The sequence below is a fragment of the Phocoena phocoena genome, chromosome 11 (genome assembly GCF_963924675.1).
Source record: "Phocoena phocoena chromosome 11, mPhoPho1.1, whole genome shotgun sequence".
Classification (NCBI taxonomy): Eukaryota; Metazoa; Chordata; class Mammalia; order Artiodactyla; family Phocoenidae; genus Phocoena; species Phocoena phocoena.
The window spans coordinates 95990407-96004814 of NC_089229.1; the positions used below are offsets into that span (position 1 = coordinate 95990407).

Here is a 14408-nt window from a genome sequence, read left to right on the forward strand (position 1 = left end):
CCTCCTGGCCTCTCCATTCTACCTTCCTCCAGGCCACCCTCTGCACAGCAGCCTGAGTGGTCCTTCCAATATGCGCGTGTCATCACTGTATTCCCTTACTATGAACAAAAGTGGCTAGTTCAGCTTGCAAGTGCAGCTATTAATACAAGTGTTTCTACTGATACAACCATTGTGCTTTATTTGCAGCCAAAGCACTTTCTGCTACTTCTCATTTCATAACACAGTGTACCCAAGGGTTGAGAGTTAATACAATTAATATTTATTTACTGCTTCATCAAGTGCATTCTAAAGTGAAACTGGCATTAATTTTTTCTTCTTTTTTTACTGCAAGCGCCTGGCGGTGGAGAGCACGATGACCATAGCATGGTTTGACACCATGACCTTGATTTGTGGTAAGGCAGCAGTCTAACCCAGATTTGGCAACGTGACTGTAAAGTCAACATAGTGACAAAGGTAAATAATGTCCTATTCTTTTTATGAAAATGGTTTGACCTGGCAACCCCCCCTCCCCAAAAGGGTCTCAGGGACCCCCATGGGCCACACGTTGAGAATCACCAAACTGGAAAACTTGTATCCACTCTTCAGATCTTAGCTCTCTCTCTCTGCACAGACCTTCAGTTGTCCCCCAAATCTGTTTTCTCCTTCTTCCTTGGTAATAGAACCCTCGATTTTTAGCTGAGCTCATTGTTGCCCAGATTTCAGTTATATTTCCCAGCCTCCCTTGCAGCTGGGTATGGCTAAATGACTCAGGTTTGGTTAATGGAAATAAGAGCAAGTGTTAGGTGCAACCTCTAAGGCATGTCCTTCAAGGGAGAGGGTGTGTCCTCCTTCAGGCAGGAATGCAAACATCCTTCCTGTGTACCGCCTGCCTGCTTTTCTCATTTACCTGACTGAGCAGGCTCCTGTAGGCGTTTAAGATTATAACCCCTGACCTGGCCCAGTTCTCTCCATTCACTGGTATGTTCAACAAGTGTGCAGTGTTTAACAGCCCAAGGCACTCTGCTGGGGCCCGGGGGTGTGACGTTCAGTAAGCTAGACATGGTGACATGGACACTAAACATTTAATAATTCCATCACCACTGGATAAGTGCCACAAAGGGAGAAGCACAGAATGTTGGGACAGCTTATCATAGGGAACCTTATTGCAACTGGGAGGTTGAGAAAGGCTTCCACGGGAAGCATAGATCAGTAACCACTGGGCTCTGCTCTCAGTGAAAGAAAATTCCACATAACAGAGGCTGGAATGAGACTGAAGTTGATTTCTCCCTTGAAAGAAGCCTGGAGGCGGGTGGTCCAGAGGTGAGGGTTGTGGGGTGAGGAACAGCACACCCTCATCCTCTGCGTGACCCCTCCTCCTAGTCTGAGAAGGCTGCTCAGGCACCCCAGTTGAATGAAGGTTCCCTTGTGGTAAGACCTCCCAGTACCCTGTGCGGCTTCTCCCTTGGAAGCACTTATCCAAGTGAAACAATTATGAAATTGTCGTTTAGTGTCTGTCTCACAGGTTACAGTGGTGACCACATCTGTCTTACTTAGCACCCAGCAGAGAGCCTGGGGCCTGGTAGACTCTTAATACTTGTCGAATACTTTTTAAAATATTAAGTGTATTGATACTGATTGATTTTAAATATATGGTGGTAATAGATACATCCCATAAAATTTACCATTTTAACCATTTTTTTTTTCATTTTAACCATTTTTAAGCGTTCAGTTCTATGCCATTAAGTACGTTCATGTTATTGTACAACCTTCACCACCATCCATCTCCAGAACTTTTTCATCTTCCCCCACTGAAACTCTGTCCCTCTTAAACGCAAACTCTCTGTTCCCCCCTCCCCCCAGCGCCTGGCTGTTGAATACTTTCTGAATGAATGAATGCAGAGGGGCTATAGAAAGGCTCACAGACTTAAATGCCTATAGGAGCCTGCTAGGCACTATAACTGAGAAAAGCTGGTAGTAAACAATAGGGGGGGGTGAAGACTGAGATAAACAGAGGCACTGCTTCAGCTAATGAGGGCAGCTACTAACCACACAGCTCCAGCTGAGCTGACAGTAGAGGTTGTACCAGAACGTGAACCCAGAGTCGCCAGCTCTGCCAACATTTCAACAGAAGGTGGAAAACCAGACATTTATGTAATATCTCCTAATTTTAATGTTGGCAACTAATTTTGTGTTTTGTTCTAACACTGAATAAATCACACAAAGCATTCCAAGGGCTGGATCTAGCTCAGGGCCCACCAGTTTGCAACTGATGTACCAGATGGACGGTGTGATGCCACCCAGCTCTTGGGGGTCTGTGGCCTGTGAAGATGGGTTCCCAAGAACCAATGCCTCCCTCTGGGGTTTTCAAGCAGGAAAAGAAAAGGGGAAGAGACAGCAAGTTTATATTGAACATTTAGAACTGCTGTGTGCTTTATATGGCTGTGTATTTTATTTAATTCTTACAGCAATGATCGGGCATAAGTACTATTTTCCAGACCATACAGATGAGGAAACTGAGGCTCGAAAAGTTTAAGAGAATCACTAACAGTCACAAAGCTAGTAACTACACCTGATGGCACTAGAATTTGAACTTACCTGCTTGGCCCCTAATCCCTGGATGGTCCCCCTCACCCTACTGCCTCTCCTCTGCAGTAAGAAAGGCCAGGAGGACTTCCCTGGTGGCACAGTGGTTAAGAATCTGCCTGCCAATGCAGGGGACACGGGTTGGAGCCCTGGTCCGTGAAGATCCCAAATGCGGTGGAGCAACTAAGCCCGTGCGCCACAATTACTGAGCCTGTGCTCTAGAGCCCAAGAGACACAACTACTGAGCCCATGTGCCACAACTACTGAAGCCGTGTGCCTAGAGCCCGTGCTCCACAACAAGAGAAGCCACCGCAGTGAGAAGCCCGCGCACCGCAACAAAGAGTAACCCCAGCTCGCAGCCATTAGAGAAAGCCGGCGCGCAGCAACGAAGACCCAACTCAGCCAAAAATAAATAAATAAAATAAATTAAAAAAGAAAGGCCAGGATGAAGGGGGAAGGGCAAGATAGGGGTAGGTGGTTAAGAGATACAAACTACTATGTATAAAATAAATAAGCACAGGGAAATATAGCCATCATTTTGTAATAACTTTAAATGGAGTATAATAATCTATAAAAATATTGAATCACTATGCTGTACACCTGAGACTAATATATTGTAAATCAACTATACTTCAATTTAAAAAAAAGAAAGGCCAGGATGAGGCGGCGGGAAGTCTTCTCCCACAGCAATGGAGGGGGTAGGTGGCCAGTGACCTCATCTGGGGCTTCTGAGGCTTGGCATCACCAGGATCCCTCACATCTATAGAGAGATTTTCCATTTTCAGAGCACCGTCACATACATTAGCATATGCCAGACCTTTTCAGCACGTATTACTATCCTCATTTTACAGAAGAAGAAACCGAAGTTAAGCTCTCTGCCCCATTATATGACGGTAGGCACGGAGCATGGGGGTTTCCAGAAGTCTCCTGGTTCCTGAAACAAAGCTCTTTTTGCCGCGTGTATTTTGTCTCCAGGCTGGAGGTGCGGGGGTAGACCAAGGGTGGAGCAAGAGATGGAGGCAGAGGGTCGCCAGCACCCAGGCTGTGGGAGGAGGGGTGGGGCCGCCTGTGGAGCAGGGAGGTTGGAAGCCCCAGGTGCAATCCTGTGGTGGCCTCCTCACCAGAGCAGCTGCAGTGGCACCCTCCACAGCCTCGGCAAAGTGAGCGCGAGTGGGGCTTGGGGAGTGGTGGGGGGAGGGGGAAGGGAGGGGAGGGGAGGGAGGGGAGGGGAGGGAGGGGAGGGGAGGGGGAAGGGAGGGAGGGGAGGGGAGGGGGAGGGGAGGAAGGGGAGGGGGAGGGGAGGAAGGGGAGGGGGAGGGGAGGGGGGAGGGGAGGGGGGAGGGGAGGGGAGGGGGAGGGGAGGGGAGGGGAGAGGGGCACAGAGGCTGTTCTCTGGCAAGCAGAGTTCTGCAGGGCTGAGTCACCTCCACATTCCACAGGCCACACTCCCCCCGGTTCCACGACCACTTTCTACAACTCTCAGAGGGTGGTTCCCAGGCCTCCCGCCCCACGGGGGGTATGAGCAGTTAATTTCAGAGCCCAGCCTGGGCTCAGCCAGCTAGCACCTGCAGGCCCTGGAGAAACTGTCAGCCACAGAGTGGAGCAGAAAGAACCCATCCCCACCCGAATCTCATTCCCTTCAAAGGCCGAACCCCACCTTGGGGTGGGCCTGAGCAGGGAAAGCTAAGCGCACCTCCTTTGGGGGAGGGGTAACAGCAGGCGCCCAGGCCTAGTACCCTGGCTGCTGGGGGAGGTGAGGCCGGAACTTTTGTGGGGCTGCCCTGCCCCGTGGAGATGAGAAGACCAGATCAGGGGTGGGGGACACACCGGCAACGGTGACCACAGGCCTGAAGGCGCACAGTATGGCCTCTCGCCTGACACGCTGGACTGGGCAAAGCTCTGGACCTCGTTTGGCCTCCAGAACTTCTGGAGGAGGCCGTCAGGTCCCTGGCAGGGCTGGGAGTGGAGGCCCTCAGAGAGGCCTCTTCCCCCTCTTGGCCTATGTCTCTTTCGGGCACTGTTCCCCACCATGATAGCGGGGTGCAACACGGCCCCCGCCATTGCTGCTTCCTTCACCTCACACCCTCATGCTGTCCCCGACACTGTACGAGCACGGGCTCTGTGGCCAACAGAAAACGGCAGAAGGGATGGCATGTCACTCTCCAGATTAGGCTGTCAGGCACGGTAGTGTTCGTCTTGCTGGGTCATGAGCAGCCCCGGGAAGAGGCCCACGTGGGGAGAGACCAACGGCCCTGGCCAGCAGCCACCTGAGGGAACCTTTTCACCACCAGATCCTCCAGCCCAGCCCAGTCTTCAGATGCCTACAGCCCTGGCCCAAATCGTGGCAGAAACCCCCGTAAGAGACCCGCACCAGAACTACTCAGCCAGGCTGCTTCCGGATTCCTGAACTGTGAGAGAATATCTTTACTCTCTTAAATTACTGAGTTTGGGGGTGATTTGTTACGTGGCAGTAAACAACTAATACACCCCCTTCCCTTTTTTTTTGGCTGTACCGCGCAGCTTGTGGGATCTCAGTTCCCCTACCAGGACTTGAACCCAGGCCACAGGGGGAAAACCCGGAATCCTAACCACTAGGCCACCAGGGTGCTCCCCTCCTTTCCTTTTTAACGAGGACCTAAGACGATTCCCCCTCCCCACAACCCCCATGAGCTCCCTGCCTCCTTGCCACCCTTTCCCCTCCAGGACCCCAACCTGGAATGTCAGTTTATAGATAAACTTGGTGAAACAGCATGGATTAATCTCACTCCCTGGACCCTAAGAGGACACGGAAAGGGCTGGAGGTTCTCTTGCTGGATGGGGAGTGCAGGGCCAGAGAGGCAGGAGCAGGAAAGTGACCCTGCCCCCAGGAGAGATCCCACAGAGACAGGCCGAGAATTAATCAAAGGAGCACCGTATACATAAGCCCCCTGCCCCCACTTCCTTCCGCTCTCTGCTCTTCTCTTCCTCAGTGGGTGGAGGAACAGGTGGCCTCTGTTCCCTCCCTGTCCCCTTTGTGCAGGAGCGCGGGGACGTCCCTGCACAGAGCCTGTGAATCCTCAGTGACTCCTCTCAGAAGCCCAAAGGGCAGAGGGTGTCACCTCGTAGAGAGGAAGAATGTCACCCACAGAACTTTCCAGGAAACCCCTGCTCCATTAAAGCCTGGTGGCTTTCACCACGGCTGTGGAGAGCAGGTTGTGGGCAGAGCTAAGGAGTCTCCTTGGCAGCGCCCCTAGCCCACAGCAAAGGGGGGAGATGGTGCTTTGAATGCCGCTCAGAGGGGCTTCAGGCCTCCCCTCACAGTGCGACCGTCCCTGGCGAGCCCCAGAGCCTCCTTTCTGTGCCCCTGTGTCCCTGCCTGTGACGAGACAAGGGTCACCACCATCCTAAGGCTGGGAACCTCAGATGGCCTCAAATGGGTCATTATTCAGGCCCCTCCCCGCCAGGGCTCTGCACGAACGAAGGTGCTCCTCTCCCCATTCTGTCCCCAAGTCTCTGGCCATTGTGTCTCCACGGGGCAGGTCTTCAGCTTCATGGTTCATGTCTGTGTCACTGCACACAGCACACAGGCTCGGGGGACAGTGGCAGGGCCTTTGCCACATCCTGTGTCTGTGCACCCCGCCATTGGCGCCTGTAGACCAGCTCCCACCCACTTGCAGTGTGTTCTCCCTCCAGTCCAGGGTGACAGCTTCCTCAGCCCAAGTCCAGAGCCCTGCAAACACTGCAGGCGGAGGGCTGGGTCCCTCTGTGTGTGTGTGTGTGTGTGTGTGAGTGTGTGTGTGTGTGTGTGTGTGTGTGTTTGTGTGCTCTGCTAAAGCACTGTCTGCCCCGCCCAGAGAAATGTTCCCTCCTAGAGAGACAGACAGAGCAAGGAGGCAATCAGGCTCGTGGGTCTTCTCCTCCTCCACGAATGGATGCTCAGCACACCCACAGTTTTCAAAGCCCTTGTATTATCCAATATCTGCACAACCCCTTTGGGTGCATTATCTTCCTTGTCCCATTTCATAGATGAGGAAACTGAGGCTCAAGGAGACGAGCTCTGGTCACATCAGCACAGCCAGGATCAGAAGCCAGGGTTCCGGACTCCTGAGGCTTTAGCAGCAGCCAGGGTCTGGGTGTCTGTTCTCTTCCCCACGTGGGGCACTTTGCCCCCAGGACTCCCCTGTGTCAGACTTGGATCATAACTTTGCCAGGGCCAGGGTGATCTGTCCTGAGGGTGTACAGGGCGGGAGACAGCTGCTGGGTGCGCTCTCATGCGCGGACCACGGAGAGTGCAGTCACAAAGGTAGAGCCAGCCCACGGGGCATCGGAGCTGCCAGGTCCCCGGTCCCCACACTACTCACCTGCCTCAGCCTGCCCTGTGACCTCCGGTGGTGTGTGACAAACAGAGACCACTGGGTGGCAGTGTGCGCTCGTGCCTGCGACCAGACAGGTCGCCCAGGGCTGCGGAATATAGGGGTGAGGCGGAGGCTGCCACCCAGAAAGGTTGCGAGACCCCATCTCGGGAGGACTCGACCCGGCAGGGCTGAGTGTGTGTGTGTGTGTGTGTGTGTGTGTGTGTGTGTGTGTGCGCGCGCGCGCTGCCGCCAGAGGGCCAAGGACAGTGCTGAGGTATGGCGTGCATGGCGTGGGCCTGAGGGGCAAAATATAAAGGAAACCGGGCAGCCAGAGCAGCGTGAGCAGAAGGACGGAGGAGACGGCTGGAGGGGTGAGGGGTGAGGGCTGCCCGGACCTTCAGGGAAACGACTCCCCAGAAGAAAGAAAGAGCAAGACGGACACCAGGAAGAAAGAATCACGAAGAAATCAGGAACGGAAAAGGGGAAGATGCACGACTGCCTGGGGAAAGTAGGTCAGAAGGCCAGGGTGTGAGAAGGGAGCCCCAGAGGCTGGGGAGAGGCAGAACCTTCCCTGGGCAAGAAGGGGCCAGACTCAGGCTTGCTGCTGACGGGGAGTTTATTTGCACTGAAGTGCGGAGATGCAGGGGCTGCCCGGCTCCAGCTCAGGGCTGCTTCAGCTGCGGCTGCGGCTCCGGATCCTCTGTCTTGCCCTGAGGCTGAGGTGGGTGAGTCCCATGCTCTAAGGCAGAGAATCTTCTTGGTTGCCGCTGTGGGAAGACAGACACGGAGGGTAGGAGGAAGAGGAGGGGGAAGGGAAAGGGAATAAGCTATTCCTTCCCAGGCCCCTCCCTGCCCATATGGTCCCAGGCCTTCCCTCAGCCCCTCCTTTGGTTCCTTCAGGCACAAGGGGTCCCTGGAGTGCAGAGGCTCATGGAGAGGGGGCTCTGAGGGCAAGTTCAGGGGTCAACTTTGCTCATCTACCTGAGGAAGGGGTACCAGACAGCACACCGAGGACTGGGGAGGGGGGGCTCCCGGCTCACCCGTCTTCTCCAAAGGTGAAAGCTAAAGGCTCCAGTCACCAACACGAGGAGGAAGAGGATCCCAAGGATGAGGAGAGGAAGGTGGCCTGTTTCCCAGGCCCCCGGGGCGCTCTCGGAACGTTGGGCACCTACGGAGAGAGGTCAGGATTGCAAGAGCCATAGGGTCATGGCCGGAAGGACACCTTGCCATACCCCCACATGTTACCGACAACGAGACCCAGAGAGTTTAAGGGACTCGTCCAGGGTCACTCAGCTAATTATTGGCAGAAGTGGGTCAGGCCTACACAGGAGCTGGAGGTCAGCTCCCTGACTGGAGAGAAAGAGCGAGCGTGGTGTGGGGAGGAGGTCTGGAAGTGGGATGGAGGTGACTGGTCTGGAGTTGGGGCTATGGCGCTGTGGGGTCTCGGACCTGGGCGGGACAGCTCAGCGAGATATACGGCGGTCCCGAGAAGCCTCTGCCCCTGGTACAGACGGCACTGCCAGGGCTGAGAAAGGAGCCTGGCCTCCGGCATCAGCAGCCAGGGGCCTGCGGAGGTCCTGCGAGACCGCTCGTCCAGGGGGCTCCACACAAAGTGTTCTTGTCCAGATGCCGGAGTCACCTCACAAAGCAGTTTTCTCAGGTTGCCAGGTGATCCATGGGATTTGGGAGTCACTGAAAAAAATTAAAGGGAAGAGATCTTTTGGGGCCCCGACCCCCTTACATGAAAGCCTAGGCCCGACTCCCAAGTCTCAATTGCCTTGACTCACCTGGGCTCTGATTGGGTGAGGTGGAGGGGAGGAGATCAGGGTCATGGCCACATTAATCTTATCAAGACAAAGCTCTGGTCAGATCACTCTGCTGCCCCCAAACTTTCCAGGCTCCCTACTGCCTTCGGGGAATGGCCCGAAGGATCACGTGACAAATATTTCAGATTCCTTTCCAAGACTTTCTACTCAAACGCTCAGAACCCCCTCATCGTTCAGGTGAGTTGGCCTCCCGGAGACCTTGCACTTTTCCTGCTTCCATGCTGTGGCTCACATCTGTGTCCCCCAAATGCATTCTAGCCCCATTTCCGAATGTCTAGAGAACAGATCAACCGATCTAGGGACAGAGCATCTCGAAGCTGTGCGGTGGGGATGGGCAGGAGGAGAAAATTGATGAGTGGCCTGGAGCTGAGCATGGTGTACAGGCCCCTGAAGGTTTGCTGGCACAGACATCTGAGTTTAGCCCCAAGTTTAGCACTTCCCAGCTCTGTGACTTTGGGAAAGTTCCTTCTCTGTAAAACAGGGACAACAATCTCTCTCCCATTGAGGTGTCATGCAGATAGCTTGGAAAACTGACTCGACAGTTGACCCTCAAGAAGACCTTGGACAGAAAGAACTGGTAGGCTGTGGTAACTGACTGGGAAGGAGGAAGTTGAGTAGGACACGAGCGGCTGACGGGAAGGTGACTTAGCAAGAGGATGGGTGTGAGGAAAAGATGGGGCTCAGAGTGAGGCTGAGGTGTGGATACCGTATCTATGTAGAGATACCTGGGAAACAGGTGGAAATCCAGCACTGGTCTTCAGGAGATGTGCTGTTGGCAGATTCATTTATTCATTCAACCAATATACATTATTAAGTGCCTACTTTGTGGTGCTCTTTAGTGGCATAAGTGAGTACGGCAGACACAACCAAGTGGTGATAGTTACCGATCAATCAACACCTACCTTCTGAGTTTGTTTGGTTTTTTCTTCTCTGTTTGTTTTACACTGTCTTGAAAAGCCCTCGCTCAGTAAATATTTGCTGACTAAGGGATGGATTTATTAATTCCTCCCCAATCCAGGCCACTTCCTGCAACTTTAACCCAGGCCCTGGCTCCAAAGTGGACACGGATTCTTGAACTATATTCCACTTCTCTTGAACCATTCAAACTTTTGCCACCTCTCCTTCTAACTTCTCTGACCCTCCCCCCTATTCAGAGCAGGGGAGTCCCTTACGGAAGAGTGGAACATTCATCCAGTGACTCAGGGGAGGTTTTCAGTTTCTGTTCGTTATATGGGGGCGAGAAAACAGGAGGCCACAAGGGGCATCCCCCTGCAATTTGTGCCCAGTGGCCTGGCATTATGAGGCGGACTTGCCCAGTCTTTGCCCAGCTAGCCTTCCCTTCCTGTCCTTTCCCACACGGGGCTGACCTGTGATGACTGCCAAAGTGACGGTGGCACTGAGCTGCTGCCCCTGGAGGTGGACGCCACAGGTGTAGGTCCCAGCCTGGGCCTGGCCCACAGCCTCTAGTAGAAGGGTAAAATTGCCATGGTCTCCAGCCACCAGGAGGTCGGGGCCTCCCCCAGGAGGGGTCCATGTGGCAGTGAGGGAAGACTGGGTCTCCACACCCAGAGGCAGGTGGCAGGGCAGCTCCACCCTGGAACCAGCTCCAGCGTATACTGTCAGAGGGACTGGGGGCTCCAGGCCTGCAAAGGAAAGGGAACCCCAAGTTACAAAGGGGCTGGAGCGCTAGGTCTGCAGGGAAGGGAGGAGGAGGGTGAAGGAGGTGGTCCAGCTCTGGAGAGCACTAAGGAGCAGAATAAGGTGGATGAACTGCGGATGCTCAGAACCCCGAATGTGCGCGGGCCCATAGGAGACCGAAGGGTGGCAAGGGAGGCCGGATGGCCAAGGCAAAAGCCGCTGAAAGGCTGCAAAGAGAAAGAGAAAGGACTGGGACAGTGAGGCCCAGAGCGATCACAGGTGCCATCAGCTTGGTTTGGGGGCTCATAAGCCCGGGGGAGGTGACGGGGGGAAGGGGGGGCAGGAAGGGATTGTGGTCAAGTGTGAACGCAGACTGGAGGAGTTACCCAGAACGGTGAGGCTGTACGGGGTGGAGACATTGAAGCCATCTCTGTAGGTGAGGGTGCAGCCCCAGGTCCCGGAGTCCAAGGGGCTGACATGGGGCAGGAAGAGGAAGTTTCCGGCTAAGAGGTGATGGGGGGACTCCTGAACGGGGACTCTGCCTGGGTCCCGGAACCAGTGCACAGAGGCCGGGAGATCAGGGCGGCTGAAGGAACAGTTCAAAATGACGGAACTGGAGGTCCACAGAGACCCGAGGGGGCTGGCAGTCACTGCGCAAGGACAGAGAAGGTTGATCAGGCCCCCTTTCCCAACACATCAGGCCAGCTAAGCTGGGAGCTCCTGGAAACAGGCACCTGGCTGTAGATCTCTTTGTCTTCTCTCTCCCAACCGTCCTCCCACCCACCCAGCCCAGGGCCTGGCCCCTGGAGGTGCTTCAAATGCATACCCAGGAGTCCCCTGCCTACTTCCCCTGCCCCCTGCCTCCAGTTCACTGGGCTTGGTCTACGCTTCCCCTTCTCCAGGCCTTGCTTCAGGATCCCCACTAAGGCCACCCCGAGCTACAGACTACAGATGTCTCAACGGAGTCACTCCAGCCCCGCGCTCCCCCCTCGAAGGGGTGCATCCCCTCCTCCACCCTGGCACTCCCGCTGTGGGTCGGGGAAGGGGAGCTCGAGGGGTGATACGATCTCTCCACCGGGCCCTCCCTACACACACGTGCTTCTCCGGGGGCACCTTCCACCCCGCAGGCAGGCTCGCCGGCCCCTTCCGCCCCTCTACTCGGGGCTCTCCGGCAGGGCCTGGGGCGCATCCTTAGAAGCACAGCCAGCCTCTGCGCAGCCCTTCCTGCCTCCGGGGCGGCGGGATATGGGGCGCCCTCCTCCTAGCCCCGTTCCCCCCTCCGTCCCCCCCCACCCCGCCACACCTACCCGCCGCCTGGCCCACGCGCAGACGGAGGCGGCAGGCGAGAGCGCGGTCCCCGAGGCGCAGAGCGGCGTGGTACTCGCCGGCGTCGGCGCGTCGGGCCGGGCGCAGCCACAGCGAGAAGTCCCCGCGCTGGAGGCCGCGCTCATCCAGCTGCACGTGGGGCTGCAGGGGCGGCCTCCCGACGCGCAGGCCTCCGGGAGCCAGCCTAAGCACCGTGTAGCGGCGGGGCCCCGGGCCCCGGGGGGAGAGCGCCGCGGGCTCACTGAGCGGGCGAGAGATGGGACTGAGAAATGCGAGGGGAAGAAACCCCGGGGAAGAGGCCGTCCAACCACACTTTGAGGATGAGGAAGCCCACCCAAAGGGAAGATCTCTGGACTGCTAACCGTCCCGTCCCCCGCTCCGGTTGGCCAGCACCATCCACTACCGGAGAGAGGCAGGCGTGCTGGGGGACGCAGGTGTGAGGGAGGCAGGCTGCGGAGGAAGGGCGGGGAGGGGGGCGGTGGGCGGCAGGGGAGGCTGAGCCACTGGCTTCAGAGGGACTGACAGCTCGGGGGGGAGAACACAGAGGGCTGGCTTGGGCCCGGGACTGGAAGTCTGCACGCCTTTACTGCTGGAGCTGGGGGTCTTGTTGCTGCAGTCTGGGGTGCCTACCTGTCTGGTAGATGCCGCCAAGTGACTTGTCTTGTTCGCACAAGGCTGAGCTCCTGGAGGGGGATTGTGGGGCTGCAGGGGAGCTGGGCAGGAGCCCCCTCCTGGGCCCACACCACTGGGACCTCTGCCCCAGGGTCTGGAGCCTCCACTGGGGAGGAAAAGAGAGGCCAAGGGGAGGGGCCATGAGCCAAAAGACTTCAAAGCAGAGAAGGAGCCTCAGTGTTTTCTGAGGGAGAAACAGGGCTGAGGGAGACCTTGGGTTTCTGCCCCTTCCCTGCCAAGGGGGAGACCTAAGAGAGGCTTTGGGGGCTGAAGGACTGCCCCAAGAAAGGCGTTAGAAGAATCCACCCAATCTAAGGGCCTTGGCATCTGTGTGGTCATCGAGAAATCCCTCCTCACCCCCTGCTGTGGGTCTGGAGGTCAACCCTCCCAGAGGGTGGTCCCCACCTTACCTGCAGCTGCCCACAGCAGTTGCAGAAGCAGCCAGACCGGGAACCGAGCCTCCCGCATCTCCTCTGAGCCCTGGGCCACACAGCCCTCCAAAGGGAAGAGGTCAGAAAGTGGGGAAGGACTGATGTTCAAAAGAGGGGTTCTGCAAAGAGGGTGTTGGAGAAAGAGAATCTAGAAAAAGAGGAATGGAGGCCAGGAGAGAGAGGGAGGAACCAACGACCAGGGGCTGGAATCTAGAGGAAAGCCCAGCAGATCGGGCAGCCAGAGGGTGCGGTCAGGGATGGGGTGGGGGTCCCGGGGGATGGGGCAGGGTGCTGGCAGAGAGCAGAGTGGAGGTAAGGTGGCTGTCTTGAGCTAGAGGCCCTTCTGCTGCTCCCAGGGCCCTGGCCCCTGTCCTTCTGTCTTCCCTCCACCTTTCGCACTTCCCCTCCCCGTTGCCCCCCCCAGCACCCCAGGGCTCACGGTTTCGCTTCGCAGTGGAAAGTCTGAGGGGGCTGATTCCCAGCAGCATTACCTCCACCCCTGTGATGGCGCTCCCCTTGTTTATTTCCTCAGTCCTGGGTGTCCCCACCGCCCTCTCTACTCCTCCCCCACCCTCCTGACTGTTCTCTTTCCTGAGGAACTTCTGCCCTTCTCTTCTGCCTTGAACTACCCACTTGCCCATCTCTGAGCTGCCTCCCCAGGCCCCAGTCATACTTTCTTGGCAAGTTCTTTCCTTGGTACTCATCCCCTCCCTTATTCCCTTACCTTCCCAGAACTTCATTACCCTCGTCTACCTGTCTCCCCACCCATCCAATGACTCCTAGAAGCTCTGCTGTACCCTAAGAGATGGTAGGTCTGAAGAGGGGCACCCCACACACAGGGAGAATAGCTACACTGTATCGTACCTTCATTATGTGCTGGGCATCGTAGTGGGCACTTTGTGTACAGTAACCCATGACATCTAATATTATCCCCCATTGCACACATGAGGAAACTGAGGCAGGCTCAGAGATTGAAGGTCAGGTAGGGAGTGTGAAGACAAAAGCTGTATGTGTGTGTGTGTGTGACCCTGACCCCGGGTGAGTTCCAGGTGTCTTCTCATCTTTGGGGATGAATGGTATCAATGAATCACACACACCCCTCTACAGCTCAGACCTCTGTGGAATCAGCAGGCCCCCCCAATCCAGAGGCTCTGAACTAGGAGAGGGCAAGGGTGATACGGAAAAATGCAGACATCTTGCAGCAGGGATCCTGCCTCGGGAAAACCTGAGGCAGAACTAGGGAAGGAAGGCTGAGGCCAGAGGGGAACTCCTCCCGCCACCCAGCCTGCGGAGCCAGAACTTGCATTAGGCCTGGAGCCGCAAGAGGTCCTGGAGTTCTCCCTGCTTGACCAGGAAGGAGCTCACTGCTCAGTGCCAGGCAACTCTCACTCCATCCAAAGAGGCTGAGACCCAGGTCTCCTGCCCTCTCCCACTTCAGGGGCGGGACTTCCTGTTTCTGAGGCTGTTTCTTTGCCTGGTTCAGCACAATAGGGCTGGTAGCTTTCCACTGGGCTCAGCAGTGTCTAGCCCAGTGCGGGTTAGCAGGGAAGGGTGTGTGTATGGCTGGGAGGAACATCCCCAAGAATCCAAAACCAAGACGCGAGTCAGCTCTCAAAGAC

The 14408-nt window shown here is 56.1% G+C and overlaps 1 protein-coding gene across 1 annotated transcript; it reads right to left on the reverse strand.

Annotated features, from left to right (window-relative positions):
* Window positions 1-7531: 7531 nt before the first annotated feature.
* LAG3 (lymphocyte activating 3) lies at window positions 7532-13162 on the reverse strand. The gene is made up of 8 exons (XM_065886927.1): window positions 12769-13162; window positions 12317-12464; window positions 11668-11927; window positions 10747-11010; window positions 10090-10365; window positions 8346-8588; window positions 7937-8064; window positions 7532-7663 (listed from the first exon to the last, which is right to left on the reverse strand). The coding sequence occupies exons 1-8, from the start codon at window positions 12824-12826 to the stop codon at window positions 7559-7561; spliced, it is 1482 nt and encodes a 493-aa protein (XP_065742999.1). The 5' UTR covers window positions 12827-13162; the 3' UTR covers window positions 7532-7558.
* Window positions 13163-14408: the final 1246 nt, after the last annotated feature.